This window comes from Pseudonaja textilis, chromosome 1 (genome assembly GCF_049901715.1).
Source record: "Pseudonaja textilis isolate UNSWEBS1 chromosome 1, rPseTex1.2, whole genome shotgun sequence".
Classification (NCBI taxonomy): domain Eukaryota; kingdom Metazoa; phylum Chordata; class Lepidosauria; order Squamata; family Elapidae; genus Pseudonaja; species Pseudonaja textilis.
The window spans coordinates 202,711,913-202,736,494 of record NC_141990.1 but is presented as its reverse complement, the minus strand read 5'-3'; the positions used below and the strand labels follow the sequence as shown (position 1 = coordinate 202,736,494).

General features: G+C 41.8%; 1 protein-coding gene across 2 annotated transcripts in view; it reads left to right on the top strand.

Moving 5' to 3' along the window:
- Window positions 1-24,582, top strand: part of ARHGAP15 (Rho GTPase activating protein 15) — a 470,287-nt gene that overhangs the window by 431,006 nt on the left and 14,699 nt on the right. For both annotated transcript variants that reach the window (XM_087920289.1, XM_026717802.2), the window contains one exon: window positions 2,701-2,806. In XM_087920289.1, coding sequence (XP_087776415.1) covers window positions 2,701-2,806 — 106 coding nt within the window. The remainder of the gene's footprint in view (window positions 1-2,700; window positions 2,807-24,582) is intronic.

Here is a 24,582-nt window from a genome sequence, read left to right as displayed (position 1 = left end):
TTTCCAGAGTAGAACTAAACAATTAGAATAATGTTTTTAAAATTAAAAACCTATGCTAGATAAAGCCAGTCACAACATCCAGGTTATCTAAAACCTGCAGCATGTAAAACTGTTTCCCTATGTCAGGGACCTTGAACATTTATTTTATCTTATCTTTTGCAAAATAAAAGCACAGTTATGTATGCTTCAACATCTCATGCAAATATCTTACTCAGAAACCATATTTTAAGACTCGGAAGCCATTAATCATATAGAAAATATGCTTATCCTAAGCCAGTCAGCAGCAGTGTTGTTATCATGACATTAAAAGAAGTTTCACATCACAAAAGCGATTATAGGTCTCAATCTCGCATTCTTTCATTACTGACTAATTGTTTTCCACAAAAAAGCAGTTATGAAATGATAGAAAGGATACCAGGCAAGGGACAGGATGTGAACTAAGAAAATCAACACAAGGAAGGATTGATCATTACAGAGCATGAAATAAAGCTTATAAGGTAGGCATGCCTATTTGGTATGAGGATAACCTCCCTGGCCTAAGTTGTATGGAGATCATAAATCTGCCTATGAACTACACTACTTCATATTGAAGACACATTTGCTTGACTTCTATGTGAAACTTCCACATAAAATGCTTGTCTTGGAAAAGAAAACTATTGTAGTTTCTCTGATCTATCAATCAAATAGTATTCAATTATGCAAATTTTCAGTCATGGCAGTCTGAAGTGATATTACCTCAGTACTTTAAGACCAAGGCCCCTAGTGTCTCATGGATCCATGGTTGATGAAATACCTTTATGTGGTAGGATTAAGAGGTACCATAGAGTTTTCTCCACCATAACCTATCATATAACTTAGAAAGTTAAAAATTAAATAAGTTGCAGCATGATTAGCTGCTAAAATCTGTCTAAAGTCTCAATTAAAACTTAGTGAAGGTATGACTTAATTGTATTTCAATAGAAAATATGGTCAGTAATGAGCAAGAGAATGACTTAATATTGCGTTCTTGTTAACACAGTCAAATGCTTTCCTGCTAATTATATTTGGATGGGGGAAGACCTAATGGGTAGATTGTGCACACATATAGATAAGTGTGTGTTATTTTTCCAAGTTAAATGATAAATGGGGAATTTCAATAGAATAGAATATAAGTAGCTCAGAGTTTAATTGTAGAGTCCTTGGTGCTCTCTGATTGTTTGCTTGCAGACATTTCATTGTCTGACTAGGTAACATCATTGAGCATCAAGGCCTCCACATATGAGAAATTGTTCATGTTTTGCCAATAATCTGGATCTTTCAGAATCAGAAAAGGTGCTTGCATTTCCAATGTGATGAAAAAGAATAAGCTAATACTTTCCCATTCCTTTAAGTCATGTATTTGGACAAAAATACACACATTATTGGAAAAGATGGTAAAACAACACACAGACTTAAAGCCTGAGATATTTTTATTGGGGATTTTACCTGAAAATTATAGTAAAGAAAAACATATTTAATCATACATATATTAACAGTAGCTATGTACTTGCTCAAAATTGGAAAAATGAAAAGATTCCAATAGAGGAAGAGGTGATCATGAAAATATTGGAATGTGCAGAATTGAATTGATTAACTGTTCAACTATTTACAAAGTGTGCACTACTATTACTGTTAATCTTCTCATCACTCCTTATCACCCATCCCCTCCCACTTGTGATTGTAGGACTGTAACTTTGTCGCTTGTATCCTTACGATTTATATTGACTGTATCCTAGTATGATTTGATTGTTGATTGTACCCTATGACTAACGTTAAGTGTTGTACGTTATGATTCTTGATTCTTAATGAGTGTACCTTTTCTTTATGTATATTGAGAGTATTTACACCAAGACAAATTCCTTGTGTGTCCAATCACACTTAGCCAATAAAGTATTCTATTCTGTTGGCAATTAAAGAACAACAAGAAGGGGAAATCTATATGATATGGGATATATTTTATAAATGGTTGGAAAATAAAGTAAGAAGTTAAATGAATATTGTTATAATGATAAGATGTATATGGTTGAGCAATTTTTAACATGAATGTAACCATAGTAAGAAATATATATTAAACATAAATATTTGCACAAGGTATATGTACTCAGTCGACACACTCTATAACTGAAAGATGGATTTGTTGTAAAATAAAATAAATTAAATTTTTAAAAAGTCATGGTAGCCCAGTGAGAGCTAAAAAAGTATTTATCCAGGAAATTCACAAAATGAGTTTCAGGCATAAGAGGTCACATCCTGGCCTTTGCTACCTCACACCAATCTTCCAAAGACAACCAAGTCTTATAACGTTAGTTGCATCCCATGATAATGCCTCAGCTTTCATGGATCTCAGCTCACTTTATCACAGATAACAGCATCATTCTGAGCTATAATACACTGCTGTATCTCCATCAACATTCAAAAGTCCCCATTCTCCAACCTGTGGGTACCCTGAAGGACAGGAGCTTCAGAAGGCTGTAGTGAATTGAGGATTTAAAAATCTCATTGCCCTTGGAGTTGTCATTTATGAAAATGTGAATACACTCTATTGGAAAATAATGCTTCAAATGGGGCACTTCAGCTGTAACCATGCTTCTAGATCACATTTGTCTGTTTCAACCATGGTAGTAGAAACACCCTAGACAGTCAAATACTCTTGTAATACCCATAACTCTTTACTTCTTTCAGAAATCCAAGAACACGATAGTCAAGTGAAAGCCATAAAGGACCTTGTACAGAGATTGCCCAAGCCAAACTATGACACCATGAAAATGCTGTTTGCACATCTGCAAAAGTAAGTGGAAAAGCTATGAAACTTTAAAGAAGAAAATGGAAATTAGAAACAAAAATGGCAGATTGGTTTTCAGCAACATGCTGTATTGTTTCAATGCTCGATTTTTTTCAGTACATCATCAGATCCTATCAAGCCGGTTATGTGGAACACTTTAGATTTTTAAATATTATTCCATACTAGATTTCAGACCAAAGGAAATGAAATGGAAAAGCATATTTAATATTAGTCTAAGCTGATTTTGGCGTAGGAAAGGACAAATGCTGCCAGAACTGCCATGCTCCTTAGCCTCATAGGTACAGTATATAGAATATATGACAGTAAAACATTGTCTTTTAATACGTGACTCTTTGCTACTGTTTATCATTATTTTCCTTTAAGATTGTGATTTTTTTCTTCTAGAAAACAAATCAAGGATTTGAAAGTTGAAGTTAATTTAGAAAACACACACACACACACACATTTGTTCAAAGCAAATTAAAACAAGAGTTTGCAGAACCTTTATGTTATGAAGATTCTAGGACATACATTCATTGAATATTGCTTCACTTGTATCCCTAGCCAGGCAATACAAGTGAGGCCACATTCACATTCAAGGCTTCACTTGTATCTTTGTATCCCTAGACAGGGGCTGCGGTAGCTCATGTGGTTAGGAAAAGTAAGTTAAATGACCACTGAAAGGTTAGCAGCTCAGCAGTTCAAAACCTGAGAGCGAACCGCCTGACAGAATGAGCTCCTGTCAATTTGCCCTAACTCCTGCTCACCTAGCAGTTCAAAAACATAAAAATGCAAGTAGATAAATAGGTACCACTGTCATGGGAAAATAACAGGAACATGAAAAGAGCCCCTCAAGTGTCCCCTGGGCAACAGCGATGTCACTGGCTAATCTTTTCAACCCAGAAGTGCCTTCCGACACAAAAGTAGTAGTGTACTCCTAGCACTCCAGTGTATACAATTAAGAAATAAGGGGGCTTTCTAAGCAAAGTACATATTTGTAGGTAACCTTTTGAGCTAATCCATTGTATAATGATCATCATCAGCTTCTAGAGAAAGAGAGAGAAAGGTCACTAATGGAAGAAGTCAGCATCTAAGCTAGATAAAACCTAGATCCAAAACGTGATCTCCTCTGAGAATGGGGTACTTGATCAAAAAAGCTGGTTGTTCAGCCACCACTGACACCTGGACCAGAGAAGGCAGGTTGAAATCCTCCAGCACCATCAGGGAACCCCTGCCACCAACTTAGCCACAGAGACAATAATCTCATGCAGTAATGCTGCTACCCTGCGACCTAGGTTGAGATCCCAGGGTGGGGATATGAAGGATTTATAGCAGTGGTTTTTAAACAGTTTGATCCAATTATCCTTTCCCCCCAGTTCAGATAATGTCATTACTCTCACAAAGACAGATTCTGTTGTTTTACTCCGGCACCCCAGAAACAGCAATCCCAAACTGGATCCTTGACTGACAAACAAGCAATTACAAATTGCTCCATTACCCCCAGGATATGCCCCCAAATTATCCCCACTTTAAAAACCACTGATTTATAGTTTGACCTCCTGAGGATCCTGCTCCAAATTGACTACTTTTGGCCTGCTATTTACACTATCAGAAGCGATCTCTTGAAACTAATTCCAACTGGGGCCGCAGCAAGAACCAAAACATTAAAGCCCTCCCAATGTAAGGATCCCCATCTAGATTGAGCTGTGTGATTTATATTAGGGGAAAAAAAAAAACAAATAAACCAAAGATACAGCTACTAACTTCATCTGAAATAAAACAAGTGATACCTGACCTGTATCAATAGCTGTTATTAGAAATGTGTAGCCTTCTCTTTCTTGGATAAATCACATTTTATTTATTTCTCTTTTTTCATTATTAAAAATAACTACTATTGAATTTAGCCTTAGGAAAGGCTTGCTATTGTGTCCTTTTTAGGCAGAGCTTTTTTTTTTTTTGCTTATTTACTATGTTACTGGTGTATTAATATAATTTATTGATAATATCCTTGCTATGACTTATCAGATTTGTTAAAATTGAAAATTGTACTGAATTGGCAAGAAATGTACACTGTTATTGCAGCCTTTTGAATAACCGTGAGATACAGAACAGATATTCATCTTTCTAAAAATTTATGAAGCACCTACTAATTAGCTTGCCATATTTTGTTGCTAAGCTATGACCATTCACCAGTTATTCATGCTTTAGTTTTCTGATTAGGCTACTGCAATACACACTAGATAGTGCTGCCCTTGAAAAATGTCTGAAAATTACAATGGGTATGAAATGCAGCAAATGTATGACTGCTGGTGAGAAGTACATTTTGATCAGCCTATGTATCTGCTTCACAAACTGCGGGTTTGTTTTCTGGACTCAGTTTAAGGTGTTGGCGCAAACTTTGTGTTGAAAACTTGGCAGTTTGATACTTCAAGGCCTTCCTTCCTTTATGCGTTCCTTCCAAAACGTTGTTGTTTCTGTTGGAAGCAATGCCTTGAATTTTACAGGATTGTGAACGTTAGGCAGACAATCCCAATATGACCTTACAATTTATAAGCCATACCTATTGCATTAAGAAATATGGGGAGACGGGGAATCTGGGAAAGAAGAAATCAATTAAAAGTTGTAAGAATACTGTGTGTGTGTGTTAAGCTTTCAAGAAACCACATTTCTTGTTGATTCATATCTAGCTATTATTTTTTGGAGTCATTTCTTTGCTTTATTTTACTATGTTTTATTTTCTTCCATCTTCTTTGATTGTCAGTCGTATAAGCAGAAAAATCCCACCCACCCCCATTTGTAAGTCAGGGATTCAAAAACGGTTTCAATTTCTTCCACTCCAGCAATTTTATGATTTGCTAATTTCCAGTTCATTAGAATACCATGAAAAATCAAGAGGGTGTATTTTAAATGGTCCCCTGTTTAATTTCTTGCAGCTGGTTAAAATCCAACAGATGAATGCCCTGTAAACTCAAAAAGATACGTAGCTTCCAAGGTTCTTTGTGTAGGCTAAGTAAGGTCATGTGACTCTCCTGTCCTGCCACCCTGTTAACTCTGGATTCTGATTCTGATCCCAGGGGGGATAACTTTCTTCTAAGGTGGCTTCTAAAATGTGCCCTTCTTTTGGAAAAGGTTCCCTTGTGCCCTACAGTTCACCACAGAGCTACTGATTCTGTTAAGTTTGAGCAATGAGAGGCTGAACCAGAGCATGAGTGCAACAGTACTTTATTTTACAAATAAAGGGCTGACCGTGCTTGCCAAGCCTGGAACTGGCTCGCAGCAATCAGCAAGCAGTTGGACCCCGCAGCCTGCTTTTATAGCTGGCTGCTGGGGAGAACCAACCAATGGGAATGGGGGAATATCGCCCACACAAAGTGAGTGGACCTGAGTGAGAACTCCTTGAGTCCTCAGGACATAACACCCCTTCCCCCAGATGCGAACACGCATAGTCCTTGAGGTAGACGGGGTTGTGTTGGGCGCCGGAGCGGCGCAACTCGGGAACATTGTCTGTCTGTTCGGTATCAGTCTGTGACGGTTGAGCTGGTATAGTGTCGCCAACACTCTCTCTGGACTGGGCATCCTCGGGAACCACCGGGTTGGTTTCTGGGGTCGAGCTCTCGTGGGTTGGATCAGGTTGGTCAACTCTCTGGGCGCTGTTGTCCAAGTTTGGGCTGACCGGAACGACCGCTGGCGCAGACTGGTCGCTGGGTGCGGTGTGGCTGGACGGCGGATGAGACGGTTCCCCTTCGACTGGAGGCTCTGGATTCTTGTTTGCGAGGTTGCTGAGGCGCCTTCTGAGTTGGTCTATGTGCCTCCTCCAGACGCGACCATCCTCCAGCCTGACTCTATACGATCTCGGCCCGGTGACGGCGATGACCTCGCCCGGAATCCAAAGCGGGTCCCCAGCGAAATTCCTTGCGAATACCGGCTCCTGTAACATAAAATGTCTAACCCCGAAGTGGAAGCGAGGGAGAGTCAGGGCAGTATTGTGGGTGCAGTCTATCTAATACAGTCCTCAGGCGCCGGCCCATCAGAAGTTCCGCTGGGGACTTATTGGTGACTGCACAGGGGTTGAGTGCTGGCTCATCAGGAACCGTGAGAGTTTGTGGTGCCAGTCATCTCTGCCAAACCTAGCGAGGGCCTCTTTGGTGGTCCTGACGGCCCTTTCAGCCAACCCATTACTCGCAGGGTGAAATGGGGCTGTGAAAATGTGGCGAATGCCAAGGTTGGCTGCAAAACGGCTGAATTCTACTGATGCGAACTGTGGGCCATTATCGGAGACCAAGGAGTCGGGTAGTCCATGTGTAACGAACAGGCGCGTTAACACGTTGGTGATTGCTAGTGTGGTGGTCGTGGATAGCTGTGCCACGTCTATCCACTTGGAATAAGTGTCCACGACCACTAGGAACATCTTTCCATGCACGGGCCGGCCAGATCGATATGGATTCTAGACCAGGGGCGCTGGCGCTCTCCCATCTGGTAGGGGTGGCGATGGGGGAGCAGGACGGGATTCCTGGCAAATGCTGCAGGAACTTACCCAATTGACAATGTCCTCGTCTAGACCCGCCACCACACGAGCTGCGTGCCAACGCCTTCATTCTCACAATGCCGGGTGTCCTCGTGCAACGCCTCCAGGACTCGGGTGCGCAGCGAGGTCGGAATGACCACTCGAGTGCCCCACAGAAGACAACCCTGCAAACTGGACAGCTCCTGCATGCGAGTCTTAAAGGGTGCGAATTTGTTATCAACGTTGCCTCCCGGCCACCCCTCCTCACCCAGTCGAGCACCTGGGCGAGCGTTTGGTCTGCCTTGGTTTTGGCGGCGATGTCAAGGGCGGTGATGGGCAGGTCCAACTGTGTGATTTCAAAAATGGCATTGACAGGAGCTGGGTCTTCAGCCGGAGCGGGTAAGGGCAGCGACTGAGCGCGTCAGCGTGGGATAGAGTTTTGCCGGGCGGTGGATAAGTTTGTATGAGTAGGCGCTAGGAAAAGTGTCCACCATGTCATCTGAGGGGAGAGGACTTGAGGTGTCTGTTTGTCGCCGGCCAGTAGGCCCAGAAGGGGCTTATGGTCGGTGACCAGTTCAAGAAGTGGCCAAAAAGGAATTCGTGAAACTTTTTCACGGCTGCAACAGCTGCTAGGGCTTCCTTGTCAATTTGGCTGTAATTTCGCTCCGTGGCCGAGAGCGTCCTGGAGAAAAAGGCGATGGGGGCCTCGGGCGCCATTGGCGAGTCGGTGACTAAGGACCGCCCCAATTCCAAAGGGGATGCGTCTGCTGCCAGTACTAAAGGAAGGTTGGGGTCGAATTGGATGAGCACTGCCTCTGACGTAAGTAGTGATTTGACGGCGTTAAACGCCTGGTCTTCTTTGTGCCCCCAGTGCCACGGTGACTTTTTGTCTAGTAATCTGTGTAGGGGTTCGGCTACTGAGGCTTTATGGGGCAAGAAGGATGCATAAAAGTTTAGGAGCCCCAAGAAAGCTTGTAGCTCCGTTTTGGAGGTCGGTGTGGGAGCTTCGTGGATCGCCTAACCTTGGACTCCAGGGGTGAATGCCAGAGGCGTCAATTTTATAACCCAGAAAGTCCACCTGTCTAGTGGCAATGGCACATTTTTTTTTTTTTAACTTGAGGCCATGCTGTCTGAACCTCTCTAACACTGCTCGCACTCTCTGGAAGAGTTGGGGTCTGTCCCTGGCCGAGACCAAGATGTCGTCGAAGTAGGGTACTACACCAGGAGGCCCTGTAAAATCCGCTCCATGAGGGACTGAAAAATACCCGGGCAACACTTACGCCAAATTGGAGACGCTTGCATCGGAAGGCACCCCTGTGAGTGACGATGGTCTGAAGTTCCGCTGTTCGGTTATCAACAGGGAACTGTTGATATGCTTGAGACATGTCCAATTTAGCAAAAATACTGCCCGGTTCGAATGTGTGCAATAAGTGCTGAATGACGGGCACAGGGTAGGCGCTAACTTGTAAATATTTATTGATTGTTGTCTTGTAGTCCGAGCAAATTCTCAGGCTACCATCTTTTTGAGGGGTGTGACAATGGGCGTCTCCCACTTGGCGAAATCTGTTGGCTCAATGACCCCTTGTTTTAGTAGTTTATCCAATTCAGCGTCTAGTTTTGGTCGAATAGCAAATGGAACTCTACGTGGTTTTAATCTGATTGGGACTGCCTGGGGTCAACGGTGAACGAGATGGGGGTTCCATTATAACACCCCAGCTCTTCGCTGAACACATCTGCGTAGTCAGCGAATAAGGAGTCAGTGTCTGAGGTTGAGACAGCATGGACTCCTGTTAACCCTAGGCCGAGGTGGGGAAACCAATCGAGCCCCAATAAGGTGGGTAGATTGCCGTTAACTACCACTAGAGGTAGGTGGCCTTTAAAAGCTCTAAAACTGACAAAGAACTTGCCTCTGCCGATCACGGGAATGGCCTTCCCTGGTAGTCCTTCAGACCGAACTGGCATCTCTGAAGCCGGGTAGTAGATAGGCTGGGGTGGAGTCTCTTGAGGGTGTTCCACGAGATTATTGAGAGCGCTGACCCTGTCAACCTCCATGTACGGTTTACCTTCTAGGGAAACGGGAGAGAAATTTTACTAACAGTGTGGCCAGTACGCCTGGCAAGGCGGTGCGTGCGACAGTTTAATACTTGCCTCTGTGGTCCCGGAGTGCGAGGACGGGGTCTGTGTGCAGCGTTTTGGGGGCTTGGCAGACTCTGCAATGTGCCCCTCTTATGGCAGTTGTTGCAAAGCGGCTCCTTTAAACTTGCAGGTGGCCCTTTGATGTGATCCCCACAGGCTAGGCACAGCGTGATGTGCTTGGGTGGACCGGTGTATTCTTGTTTGGCCCCTACCTGCGACCGTCTGTCATTGGTGAGGCGATGGACATCGTTCTCATCGTTGTGGGCTTCCTCCGCTTCCACCTCTTCGGAATGGACTGGGAACGATGCTAGCTTGGCACTTGGGCCCTGAATTTCGGTGGCTGAGTTCGTTGCTAGCTCGGCTGCTAGGGCCTCCTCTACCGCTTGCAAGGTTGAGGTCTTTTTAGCTAGCAGTCGCCTCTGTAGGTTGAGATCCTTGACCCCACAAACTAATTGATCGAGGAGCATGTCCTCCAGGTATGTTCCAAACCCGCAGTGCAGGGCTGCTGTTCTGAGGGCGCCATATATTGATTGATGGTCTCCTTACTTGATTGCTTCCTCATACACGGGAACGTGAACCTCCTGGCGATTTGTGAAGGTCTGGGAGCGTAGTGGTTAGTGAGGATCTCAAGCAACTCGGACCACGGAAGCGTTTTTAATTCTCTCGGCGCTACGAGTGCTGCGGCGTATCGTAAGTGGCTCCGCAGTAGATTAGGAAATAGGATTTTTCCGATGCTCTCCCGCATCCGCCAGGCTGACCGCATCGATGTAATGATTGAAACGGTTCTTATCGATTCCCACTTCTCTTCGTCTGGTTTAAACGCTGGGAATACTGGGTTGGAACTCATGGTGCTGGAACGGCTGGGCTACCTGCGGAAAAAATCTCTCTGGGACTACGAGCGCCGTGAGTTACTAGTGAAATCAGCTCTGGAGAGGTTTTTGCTAACCTCTCTTTCTCTCTCTGGGTTACCACGTTGGCTGCTAGCCGTGGAGGTGTCTAGATTCGTGCCAAAAAAAGTGGGCGTTAGTGACTCTCTACAGCGCTGTGCTGTGATTCCTACTGGCTCGAAATTCAAATGACACCCGTTTGAATTTCGCGCCAAATGCAGAGCGGCTGCGGCTTGCAGCGCTTCACTTTCCAGTAGCGGGGCTAACAAGCGGCTACAGACGCTTCTAACTTTTGACTCAGACCGCTTTCTCTGGCTGCGGATCAGCGTTTCCTTATCGCCAGCCGATCGATCTCTGGGTTGCGGATCGGTGGCTAGTGACTCAGCGGTTGCAAGGTGCATCTGGTAGCCATCCCATCCTCGTCGCCAGTGTTAAGTTTGAGCAATGAGAGGCTGAACCAGAGCATGAGTGCAACAGTACTTTATTTTACAAATAAAGGGCTGACTGTGCTTGCCAAGCCTGGAACTGGCTCGCAGCAATCAGCAAGCAGTTGGACCCCGCAGCCTGCTTTTATAGCTGGCTGCTGGGGAGAACCAACCAATGGGAATGGGGGAATATCGCCCACACAAAGTGAGTGGACCTGAGTGAGAACTCCTTGAGTCCTCAGGACATAACAGATTCAGTACTGCAGAGCCTGAGAAATGTCCCAGTTGCGCGCACAAGGGATTATCAATAAAAATGTGGTCGCATGTCAGGAGGACAAATCAAAAGTATGACAAAGGAGCAGTAGGATATTGATTTATTGAGACTGAAAAGGTTACGATGTAGGAAGGGAGAGGAAACCCACAGTGGGTTCGGTACAATTAGGTAGCTTGGAATAGAGCACTCTCCAATAGGATCCTGCTCAGTGGTGGGATTCAAAGATTTTTACCACTGGTTCGGTGGCAGTGGCTTGGTGGGCAAGCTTTGTGCACGTGCACACTTTGTGTGCATTTGCGTGCCAAATGTGCAATTTGCATAGTTGCAGAGGCGTTCCAACTCACCTCCCGCAAGCCTGTACTCTTCCTATCGCTTCAGCAGCTGCTGCGGGGTACTCTGCTGTGCCGCGCAAAGCAGCTGCACTTCAAAAGCAGGGAATAAAGGTGAATATGGGAGCCCAGGCAGGCAGGTAGGCCCAACAGCAGAGTGGCAGAGAGAACTGGTTCGGTCTCCGCTGCTCATCGGCGCTACCAGCTCGGCAGAACCGGGCCAAACCGGTAGAATACCACCCACTAATCCTGCTTCTCACTCCAGTTATGAACCTGGCAAGGAGGTGACGGCATTTTTATGAAGGGTTCACCTTTACAAGGAAGCAACATTCAAATGTAATGATTCTAATGAGAATGGATCTCTGTTATCTCCTCCTCCTCCTCCTCCTCCTTTGCCTCCCTTCTTTAAGCGGAAAGCATCGAGTCCACATGCCCAATGATGGCAGAGTTTTCCAGCAACGGCATCTGTCTTTTTGGCAGTGGCTTTCGGGCACATTGTCAGGGGAGCTTACAGTTGCCTCTTGGTTTATCATGTGAGTCACTTCCTGTGGCCTATCTGGCTGCTTTGCCAGGCAGAAGCCAATTCCTTTGACTTCCCCTTTGATTTTCAGAAACTTGCTCATTCCAGCTTTTTAATGTTTTAAAGACAGTTGCATTTTGCTGCAGGGCAGCATTCCTATGCACACCTAAACATCCTCTCCCGCACCCACCCACCCACCCCGCTCTCTTTTTGCCAGACAGGCAATCCTTAGACTTTTCTACCTTGCCATCAATGCTCTTTGCTCTGTTAATAATGCCTTCAGTCAATTTTACTGCCCTTTCCTACATAGCAAAGAAAATTTCTTTTCCTACAGAAAAAGAAAGGGGGAAATAATACACAGAAACACCCACCCACACACCAGTGCCACAGTTAACACAAAACATGGGCATATGAAGTTCATTTTTCTCTTTTCAGAAATTTGTCTTTATCTTCACATTTTCCAGGCATCACAAAGAAAACAAAAACCTACCCGGTTGAAATTAGAGCAATAAAACATGAAATCTTAGGCTGGTTTTATTGCATAGTTCTCATTTCTAGAAACTATATTTAACAAAGTAGATTTATTTTTACCTATTATATATATCTCAGCCAACAGCGCACATCTAAGAAGAATGCAACAGTAGTTCAGGAAAAGGAAGCAATGACAATGTGATGACAGGTTCAGCAGCAATATGCAGAATGCTGTGGATAAATCAAAAATTAAAGCTATTGTATGACAGCTAGGAACACTTAGCAAAGCCTGCAAAATTTCCAGTACTATCGTATTTTGGAGGGAAGAAAAATGAAGAATATCCACGTGACTTCTATTTGCTTTTAGTCTGTTGCAGCAGGTTCAGGCAAATATAGATATCTTAAACTTGTTTGCAATTATTTTCCCCCCATGTAAATCCAAAAGAGGAGGTTAACTTCTTAAGGGTTGCATGTGTATTAATAGAATAAAATAATGTCACAAGTTGCTTACCACAGTCCCCAGTCACTAGAATAGAGGTACTTTCAATTCTGCTATAAGAATGGTGGCGTTTACATGAGATGGCACTTTTAAAATACCTCTGAATCCCTTTAAGTCTACAGGAGAATGCTATTCATGCAGAGCGAGGAGTAAAAGGTAGTCAAAATAACTTTCAAAATATCAGGAATTCAAAAGATATGATTAATGCAATGTGTGAAGTTGCTTTTAAATTCTATTGTGAATTTATAAAGTCTGGAGAATTACAAAAAAATTGTAAAAGTAGTTTTTCCAGCAACATTTTACAATATAAATCAAATGTCATTCGAATGACATATTGGAAGCCTCCAAAACCACCTGCAACGTTCTCTTCCAACAGTTAGTGGATTTCAAACCTTCATAACCCATGAAAGGTTTTTAAAGATTGTTTTACACACACACCCTTTTATAAATGACTCAAGGGAGCGAACATACCTAATACTCCTTTCTCCTCCAATTTTCCTCACAATAAGAAACCTGTGAGATGGGTTGGACTGAGAGAGAGAGAGAGAGAGTTTGATGTGAAGTTAGCCAGCCGGCTTTCATCCTCAGGCTGGACTAGACAGACCGTCTCCTAATTTCTGGCTGGGTGCCTTAGCCACTAGACCAGACGAGCTATAGTTTTCTGAATAAATATTAGCACTTATTATCTAAATGTATCTGAAGGTTTTACCCAAGATAGATGCAATACAACATTTTCAATGTTCTCCCATACTACTTCGTAGGCAAAGACTGTCCTCTCCATGGCATGGCCGTGGAGGCAAATTCTTCTGAAATCAGAAGGACCATAGGTGAAGTGTTAAGCCTGTGTTAAACTTCTGCATCACTGCAAGTTAGGGAACGGATGTGTCTAAGAGCCATGCTGGCACAGTGGTTAGAATGCAATACTGCAGGCTACTACTGCTGATTGACAGCTACCACCAGTCCGGCAGTTCAATTCTCACTGGCTCAAGGTTGACTCAGCCTTCCATCCTTCCGAGGTTGGTAAAAATGAGGACCCAGATTGTTGGGGGCAACTTAAAGAGGGCTATAAAGGACTGTGAAGTGGTATATAAGTCTAAGTGCTATTGCTATCATTTGAAAATGGTTGCACAGCTGTTGCATTTCTACTTCTGCAAATGTTTAATATTTTGGCTAGGGAGTGCTCAAATAACAAAGCACTCCCAGCAGGAAATCAGGCCAACCAATCAGCATGCAGGACATACATCTCCACACAACAGGTAGTTGAGATTTGAAAGGTGTGCAGGCTGGCTCATCTGCAACCATCTGCAACCTACATTGACCCTCAACCCCGTTTGTAACATAGGTATGCACTGGTGCCTATGTATACTTGCGGACAAGTCTAAACCAAGCTTTAGTGTGAGACAATGGTGGAGTTCAAAATTTTTTACAATCGGTTCTGTGGGCATGGCTAGTTGGCTGTGGCTAGGTGAGCATGGCCATGCGATTGGGTGGGACAGCACCACCCTCACCCTCCAAGCCCATTTTTGGGGCCTTCGTGGCCTCAGGGGAGCCTCAGTTTTTGCTCCCAGAAGGCTCCCCTGGACCTCAGGAAGAAAAAAAATGAAGCATAGGAGGGACGCGCATCACCCCTCTGCACTCCGTTTTGGGGCCTTCCTGGCCTCAGAGGAGCCTTGGGGGGGGGGGCATTTTTGCTCCCAGGAAGCTTCCCTGGCACCCAGGAAGGCAAAAAATGGAGGGGGCTGTTCCCTTTTCCTCCATTTTTTGCCTTCCAGGGTTTCACGGAAGCCTCCTGGGTGAAGCAGTAAGAAGTGAGGGTAATCTTATGAACAGCTGACTGTCAGGAGGTTAAAAAAAAGAAATACCTTAAGGAAGGTATGACTGGGTGGGTGAGCATTGGGCATCGGGCGGGCAAAGCAAGTGAGCAAACGGCGACCGGGTGACTAGGTTGGGGGTATGGCCAGCCAGAAGTTACTACCTGTTCAGCAACCCATGCCAAATCCTTGCAACCGGTTCACCCAAATCGGTGCGATCTAGCTGAATACCACCACTGGTGTGAGGTTCACTCATAATGACCATTGCTAGAAACCCCTCATCACATTTTGCATTGATTTTTGCTATAAGAACTAGGCAAGCACAGTGCAAATCCAACAGATCCCACAACTAAGTAGTAGAATCCTTGAAAGAACCACAAAATCCAAATTCTCCATTGCTCAGGATTCACAAAATATTGATTTGGTATTATCTTTTAATCAAACAACCAAGCAAGATGCTGTATGAATTTCTTCATGAAAATAGTGTTTCCCTTCTCCATCAAAACCTGATAGGATAACTCATGTTTCATATAATTTTTACTCTGCACTGAAGACACTCTTGAAACTATCTTAAAGTTAAGTATTTTATTATAAATCTCATCCATGCAAAAGTCACTTCCAGGATCAACACAGACAATAGCACTGCTCCCACTGAAGTCAATTATGGCTTCAAGCCACTGATCTCAAATCTGGAACCAAATCCCACATACATACATACATAAGTTTATGGAGTTGTCTTGAGAAATACGTGAGATCTCATTGTCTCCAGCTTGTTTATCTTGTTGTACTAAAATATGATTAGCAAATGTTTTGCATCAAGTGATCTCTGCCATATAGAGGCACCAAAATTACTAGACTTTCTCGGAAGAGAGAGCAATTGCATCTTAACACTTTTTTTTTTCCACGTAACAAAGGATCAAAATACAGAATTAAGACAAACAACTTAATTTTTCTCAGCCAACAGGGTTTTTTTTTTTTTTTCATAATTCGTGTAAGCTTCAAAATTCTCAGGCAAGACGTGAACATTTTCTTTAATGAATAGTTACAACTCTTTATATTAGTCTGAAAGTTAAGAAGTCTTAGCTGGAATGCAGTCTCCTTGTAGAGGAAACAAACCGCTGGCACTACAGTAGAAAATGGAAAGAGAGACCTAAATCACAGCACAATGATCTCCTTTACAGCATCTGCCAAAGAGACGGTGTTCTTAGGCAGCTTCTCCAAAGCAGCGTCTTGATGTCTATGCCACATACAGATTTATTATTGTCCCTGAGAATCTGAAGGGGAAAAATGTTGATGATATGCCTAAGCAGCACTAAGCTCTGGTCATAGGAAAAACTCCAGAATTGTGGGTACCACACCCACACCTACTGATGTGGTCCCATATTTTTTTTTCCTTTGGAGGCACCTAATTAAGAAAACCTTGACTCATTTAAGGTTTTAAATTAAGAAAACCTTGACTCATTGACTTATTTGCTATGTTTGATCTAAATTATACCCCAAACCACACCAAATTAGGAGCATCTGTGAATGTGAAATGTTTGTTCCCTTAGAATGGGAGAATGAAGTTGGCTCTGGACTCCACATGTTCAAGTGACAAAAAAATATTTCAGATGTACCATACTTCTGAGACTAATAATTTGCAGTTAGTTAAAGTTGTATCTCTCTCTTCTCTCTCTCTCTCTCCCCCCACCCCATCCAAATCCACTGTTCCCCACCCAAAATTATTACAGGCTGTCTACAGAGTTTCACTTTTCTTCTCTCTTTAGCAAAGACAAAAAGGGAGGGGGTGAAAAAAGAACTAAGGGGGGGCCCACCTACTTGGTTGATTTTAAAGTGGCCACTGCCGGAGAAGCAAATCCAGCAATTGTCAAAAGTTGTCATTGACACAGAGAGCTAATTCCAATGAAATATTTTCCCAGGACTGAGCAAACATCTGCTGGAATCTACCGCTCCTCACAAAGTCTTTGTGGATGTTTGCATTTTCTTGTGTAGCATTTTCATTTCTATTAACGCTGCAGAAGAAAGAGAAAGAAATGTTATACTGGAATTGGCTGAACGTCTCTTTGGAGATCATTAAGAAAACCTAACCACTAGGTGTTGAATTCCATATGAAGGAATACGTTCTTTGATTAGGTATTTTAGATACAGCTTTAAAACCCAGCCCAAGCAGTTCATCCAGACAGCAAATAAGGTTCTATCAGCTTCTTCTAATAGATTGTACCTCACTGTATAGCATGGGTGTCAAACTCACATCGTCATGGTAGTATCGGACTTTTTTCCTCTCCACTAAATTGGGCAATGAAGTGGCCAGCGCATCTGGCCCGCAGTCCACAAGTTTTACAGCCCTGCTGTGTAGAATCTGTAGCACAATCTTTTGTCCACCTCATAAGCTGTTATAATTTTACTTGATGTATGCTCAAGTTTGCTTTTGAAAGCTGATCATGGGTGAACAATCAATATCTTGGCATCACAAATCAAACATATTTTGCCCAGCATGATTGGAACTACAATATTTACCAATTCAAATGTAGCTATAGATGGGAATGTAGAATCTGAAAATACTTTCTAGTTTTGCAGTCTGTCCGAAACAACATTGGGAGAGGGAGGATTGGAAACCTGACAGTCCATAGCTGGTGGGTTCCCGTTCATTCTGTAGGTAAGAAGTTATGCTGGCCTGACTTGGCTAAATGACATACATAGAACATAGAACAACAGAATTGGAAGAGACCTCAGAGGTCATGTAGTGCAGCCCTCTGCTTGAACAGGAGACCTATACCATTTCAGACAAAGGTTTGTCCAGTCTCTTCTTAAAAACCTCCAGTGATGGAGCACCTAGTGGCAAGCCATTCCACTGGTTAATTGTTCTCACTGTTAGGAAATTTCTCCTTAGTTCTAGGTTGCCTCTCTCCTTGATTAGTTTCCATCCATTGTTTCTAGCCTTGCCTTCTCATGCTTTGGAGAAAAGTTTGACACACACACCCCTTCTTTGTGGCAGCCCCTCAAATATTGGAAGACTGCTACTATGTCATTTCTAGTCCTTCTTTTCACTAGACTAGACATACCCAATTCCTGCAACCCTTCCTCATATTAGTGCCTCCAGCACTAATCATTTTTGTTGCTCTTCTCTGCACTCTTTCCAGAGTCTCAACATTTTTTTTTTATATTGTGGTGATCAAAACTGGATGCAGTAGTTTGGTTACAAACTACATTTATGAATACAGGTCTGTAAAACATTAACATTCTATTAAAGTATGTGCAGATTGATAGTCAGGAACTATTTTACATTACCACAGAAATGGATTACAAATATTTGCAGGTATCTAGGGTTCTTTTTCAAGCTTGTTTTTAAGGGAAAATGTGGCTTGTATATGAGTGGAGCAGCATACAAACTACAATGTTGGTTATCATTCCTTCATCTCTAAAGGTTTTTGAAGAGAATGGAGAATTATCTCAAAGTTAGTCTAAGATGATATTTGTGGTCCATTACAATTCCAGAATTCTGTGATGTATAGACCTCTGGCAAATGGAAAAAAACAGAGGTTTCATATAAATAGTTGAAGTTATTTATGGTAATTTAGTGCTGCTAAAGACACAATCCTTTCTGTTTGCTTTATAGAAACTTTAGATATGCACCACAATTTTGCTGATTGGTATTTCCTGGCTATGTGTTCTAATGCAATTTCAATCTGGGGATAGACATAAACATTTTGGAAAGGTGCTTTCCCCTTCATTAAAGAAAGTGGTTATTTTTTTTTCTCATGAAGGCAACAGATTTCCCTAAAGGAAAAGAATGCCAATATAATATTAGTCCACTTTCTAAGCCTTTTTGATTTTTTCCATTGCTAAGGTCAACTTCTATTGGTAAAATCCAATATCTGACCCATTTTGACACTTTAAGTCCCTTGGATTTGTCCCAGTGCCTTCTGATCTGTGACAAAATTCAAAGACAGCAGGTATCAAGTTAGCAATCTTCATAGTTTGTCCTCTTTCCTTTCTTTGTCTAAAAAGTTTGAATTGTATAACTTCTGTACCAGCATATTTCCAACTGTTATTCTTTTCCCTTCTGTAATGCAAGCTGGGACTGACACCTCTTCGTCATCTTCCATATTAACATGTGATTCATGAGCTTGATGAAAAAGGTGTGAATGCTTCTTTTGGGGAGGGGTGAACCCTTTTGTATCAAGATATCAAGATAGTTATTTGACCTAGTGTGGATTTTTTAAATATATATTTTTGGAATATCATTTGAATATATTAGTATTTCAGCAATGGTACTCAGGGATCTTAGTTAATACCTTATGCATGAATGCATAGATATACTTCAGACAGAGGTAATGTTTTAGCCCTTGTGTTGGTAATATTTGGAGACATGGAATGAAAGAGCCTGTTCTTTTCCTTCCTTTGTTGTGGCCTTACATTGTGGTGGTGTGGAGCCAAGGTTCTTGCTGTTGCCTACACAGCCTGGATTCAATAAGCAGTTCTATATGTATATTATGACAATGTGGTCAAGAAAACCAGCCTCTTTTTTCTTTTCTTTTTGCTATACCTTTGTGTGCCTGTACAGCATAACAAAAAAAATCTGGTGCTTATTTTTCATATACTCATTCAATATGTTAACATATTCATAATTTGATACAGGTTACATTCTTCATGTAATTAAAGTTAGAGTGTTAGATGAAAAACCCGCAAAATGTTATTTGAATGGAAAATATTTGTGCTTTCATATAAGAGTCATTACGGCACTGTAATGTATAAAACCGTAAATCTGATGAATAATCACTAACCCATGCTTGGTTGTTGGTTAGATCATTTCAGATTCCCTCCCTAGAGTGAAAATCCATCCAACTCTCTATCCGCCCACCCTTAAAAGTTATATGTGTCCCAGATGCATTTTGGATCATTCTGTTTTGTCATCCCATCCATCAGGACCATGTGCCCCAGACTATTTCTCATTTTCTGGGTCACACATCTCATTCTCATGGAATAGAATAGAATAGAATAGAATAGAATAGAATAGAATAGAATAGAATAGAATAGAATAGAATAGGGAATAAGAATAAGAATAGGAATAAGAATAAGAATGGGAATTAGAATAGAATAGAATAGAATAGAATAGAATAGAATAGAATAGAATAGAATAGAATTAGGAATAGAATAGGAATAGAATTAGACTAGACTAGACTAGAATAGGAATAGGAATAGGAATAGGAATAGGAATAGGAATAGGAATAGGAATAGGACAGAACAGAACAGAATAGAATAGAATTAGGAATAGGAATAGGAATAGGAATTAGACTAGACTAGACTAGACTAGACTAGAATAGAATAGAATAGGAATAGGAATAGGAATAGGAATAGGACAGAACAGAACAGAACAGAACAGAACAGAACAGAACAGAATAGAATAGAATAGAATAGAATAGAATAGAGCAGAGCAGAGCAGAGCAGAGCAGAGTGGAAGGAACCTTGGAGGTCTTCTAGTCCAACCCCTGCTCAGGCAGGAAACCCTATACCATTCCAGACAAATAACTGTCCAATCTCTTCTTAAAAGCCTCCAGTGATGGAGTACACACAACTTCTGGAGGCCAGTTGTTCCACTGGTTAATTGTTCTAACTGTCAGGAAATTTCTTCTTAGTTCTAGGTTGCTTTTCTTAGTGATTAATTTCTTTCCTCCCATAGTCTTCTCAGAGTCTACCTCTCTGGCATAGCTGGAAAATAAGACTTTGCCAGGGATGTCTATTGTGTTATTGTATTGTTGGCTTAGTTTCCATTTATCGTTCCCTGTCCTCTTTCTGATACCAAAGGATGCTCATCACGTTTCTCCCAATAAGTAAAAGGATTTCTCATCAAGCTGCTTTCAAAGCATTTAACAATGAGAACGGATAGAGGATACTGGGTAGGACACCAATGAAAAATTGCAAATAGATTAAACTTTTGCAACTTTTCTTGGTGTCATATTCAGTATGGCCATGGTACCCATAGTCCTCGACTTACTATCACTATTGAGTCCAACATTTCCATGACTAAGCAAGCCAGTTGTTAAATGAGTTTTGTTCCGTTTTATGACCTTTCTTGCCATAGCTATCAAATGAATTGCTGCAGTGGTTAAGTTAGTAATATGGTTGTTAAGTGAACCCAGCTTCTCCATTGACTTTGCTTGTCAAAAGGTCGTAAAAGGGGGATCAAATGGTCCCAGCAACCATCATAAATACATACCAGTTGCCAGGCATCCAAATTTTAAGTGCATGACCATGGGGGTGCTGCCGCAGTCATAAGTGTGAAAAATGATCATAAGTTAGGGCCACTGTAATTTCGAATGTTCACTAAATGAACTGTTTTAAGTCCAGGACTATCCGAACAGTCCCCCTTTCCTAATTGATACTGCTAGGACACTTTGGAGAAACAGATAGAAGAGATTTCCTCCATCTCATTTTATGGCGATGAAAGTTCTCCAGCCTGGGGAAAATGCCTTCCCAAACTATGGAAAGGCTGCCTTCAGGAAAGAGAAGCTGTGTAGATGAAGTCTTGTCTTCCTCTGTCTGTGCATGCACAAGAGAAACAGGAGGGCCTCCCATTCCCCACCCAATGAAAAAAACAAAAATGGGGGAAAATAAATGCTTTTTTTTGCTCCTTTCTCCAAATTCTTGGAATAAGGACAGAGGTGGTATTCAGTAGGTTCTGACCAATTCTGGAGAACTGGTAGTGGAAATTTTGAGTAGTTCGGAGAACCGGCAAATCCCACCTCTGACTTGAGATTTTACAGTATTCTTCCCCTGCCACGCCCACCAAGCCATGCCCACAGAACCGGTAGTAAAAAAAATTTGAATCCCACCACTGGATTAGGGAGACATTGGGGAGACATTGACCCACATTCACAAGGCAGAGCATCCAGTTCTGCAGAACTGGAACTGCTCTGAGAGTTACCAAGCTGTAATTCACCTTCACATCTGTTATAAAATTGTATGTATGTGTGTATGTGTGCGCATGCACATCTACGTGCACATGCCACCTTTCAAAACAGCTGTTTTCCCAAGATGGCTTACATAAAAATTTAAATCTAGGTTAAAACTAAAACAGCCAACTAGAATAAACTCTAATACAGCCTAATAAAACGGTTAAAAAATTGAAGGCAAGAGTAATAAACGATCGCTAGGAAAAAAAATCAATTAAAATCTGGAAACAGCAGGAGTTAAATAGTAGTAATAAGATTAACTTTTAAAACACACACACACACACACACACACCAATTACAGAAACAATTAAATTAAAGTGGAAGTTAAAAGGCACAGAAAAATCCCTTTTCCAAGTACTGAAAAGACAATGGAGCCAGTATTACGGAAAATAATTCTGAAAATGAGAGTCCGTTGATAAAAAGGTTCAGGCCTGAGCTGTTCAATATTGGAAGGCATGAACAATAGGATTTCTCAGGATAACACCCCAGTTTTATCAATTGAAATAGTCCTGAAAGCAAACCTGGAACCACTATGATTATGTAATACTAGTGTAATATGATCATGGCACATTGTTTCAATATGACGTAGTTTATACTAACCACAGTCTTCAGGCTACCATCAAGGACAAATCAGGGACATGTAGCACCTCAGTGCAATCGAAACAGGAGATTTTCAGTAGAGTGTAGAAGGGAGGTTAACAGCTAAGAGAGCTGACAGGAGTTTTTGCCCACTTTAGCTTCCCAGGTGTCTGGGATCAACTAGGAAACAATGCCTTTTCTGGAATTTATTTAATCATTATTAAACAGTTATCCTGCCTTCTTCACTTGATAGGTAATTCAAGGTTGTGAACACACCATAAATACTGCTTCTGTCTCCTGTTTTCCTCACAACAACAACTCTGTGAAATAGCTTAGGCTAAGAATACACCAGTTACAACTGCTCCACCTCAATGCATTTTTTGTTTCTTTACCTTCCAATCTATATGCCAGGGTCTTCAAACTTTAAGAGTTGTAGACTTCCACAAATCTTAAACTTACCAAGTTTGAAGACCCTTGCTATATGCCTTAAAACTCTTTTTCTACACGTCTCATTCTTTAATAATTGTTTTTAGCAAAAGTGATTTTTCCATTTTTAACATTCTCTAGTTTTACAGCTGAAACTTGAAAAATTAGAATATTATGCAAAAGTTCATTTATTTCAGTAATGCAACTTAAAAGGTGAAACTAATATTTGAGATAGACTCATTACATGCAAAGCAAGATAGTTCAAGCCGTGATTTGTCATAATTGTGATGATTATGGCTTACAGCTCATGAAAACCCCAAATCCACAATATCAGAAAATTAGAATATTACATGCAATCAATAAATCAAGGATTATACATAGAACAATATCGGACCTCTGAAACATATAAGCATGCATATGTACTCAATACTTGGTTTGGGCCCCTTTTGCAGCAATTACTGCCTCAATGCGGCATGGCATGGAAACTATCAGCCTGTGGCATTGCTGAGGTGTTATGGAAGACCAGGTTGCTTCAATAGCGGCCTTCAGCTCTTCTGCATTGTTCGGTCTCATGTCTCTCATCTTTCTCTTGGTAATGCCCCATAGATTCTGGTTCAGGTCAGGCAAGTTTGCTGGCCAATCAAGCACACTAATCTCACGGTCATTGAACCAGGTTTTGGTGCTTTTCGCAGTGTGGGCAGGTGCCAAGTCCTGCTGGAAAATGAAGTTAGCATCCCCATAAAGCTCATCTGCAGAAGGAAGCATGAAGTGCTCCAAAATCTCCTGGTAGATGCCTGCGTTGACCGTGGACTTAATGAAGCACAGTGGAGCAACACCAGCAGATGATATGGCTCCCCAAATCAACACAGACTGTGGAAACTTCACACTGGACTTCAAGCATCTTGCAGTGTGTGCCTCTCCATTCTTCCTCCAGACTCTGAGTCCACTGAGCAACAGACCAATTCTGTTTTTCTTTAGCCCAGATAAGGTGCTTCTGACATTGTTGTTCAGGAGCAGCTTGACAAGAGGAATACGACATTTGAAGCCCATGTCCAGGATCCGTCTCTGTGTGTTGGCTCTTGATGCACTGACTACAGCCTAGTCCGCTCCTTGTGAAAGTTCCCAAGACTTTTGCATGGCCTTTTCCTGACAATCTTCTCCAGGCTGCGGTCATTTCTGCTGCTTGTGCACCTTTTCCTTCCACACCTTTCCCTTCCATATAACTTTCTATTAATGTGCTTTGATACAGCACTTTCAACTTCATCCGCAATTACCTTTTGAGGCTTTCCCTCCTTGTGGAGGGTGTCAATGATGGTTTTCTGCACAAACTGTCAGGTCAGCAGTCTTTCCCATGATTGTGATTCCTACTGAACCTGACTGAGAGACCATTTAAAGGCTCAGGAACCCTTTGCAGGTGTTATGGCTTCATTAGCTGATTAGAATGGGACACTTTGAGCCTAGAATATTGAATCTTTTCACAATATTCTAATTTTCTGAGATTGTGGATTTGGGGTTTTCATGAGCTGTAAGTCATAATCATCTCAATTATGACACATCACGGCTTGAATTATCTTGCTTTGCATGTAATGAGTCTATATCATATATTAGGTTCACCTTTTAAGTTGCATTACTGAAATAAATGAACTTTTGCACAATATTCTAATTTTTTGAGTTTCACCTGTGTATGATACAAAAAAGTAAAAATGAAAAGAACACATGAAAATCACAAAAAGCACCATTTGCAGAATGAGGACACAGACTCTATCTTATACTCAGCCCCGCTATGCTAATTAAAAAATTTTCTCTATTTCAAGTGACTATTCCCCCCATTTGTACTGAAATTAAGTGGATATATCTGTTTTCTCTATTCTGCGATTCTATGAAACATCTCTTCATTCCAGTATATATTTTGATTTATATATGCACTTTTGCCTATCTGGGAAAACAGCAAAGACCTTGAAGTTTTTG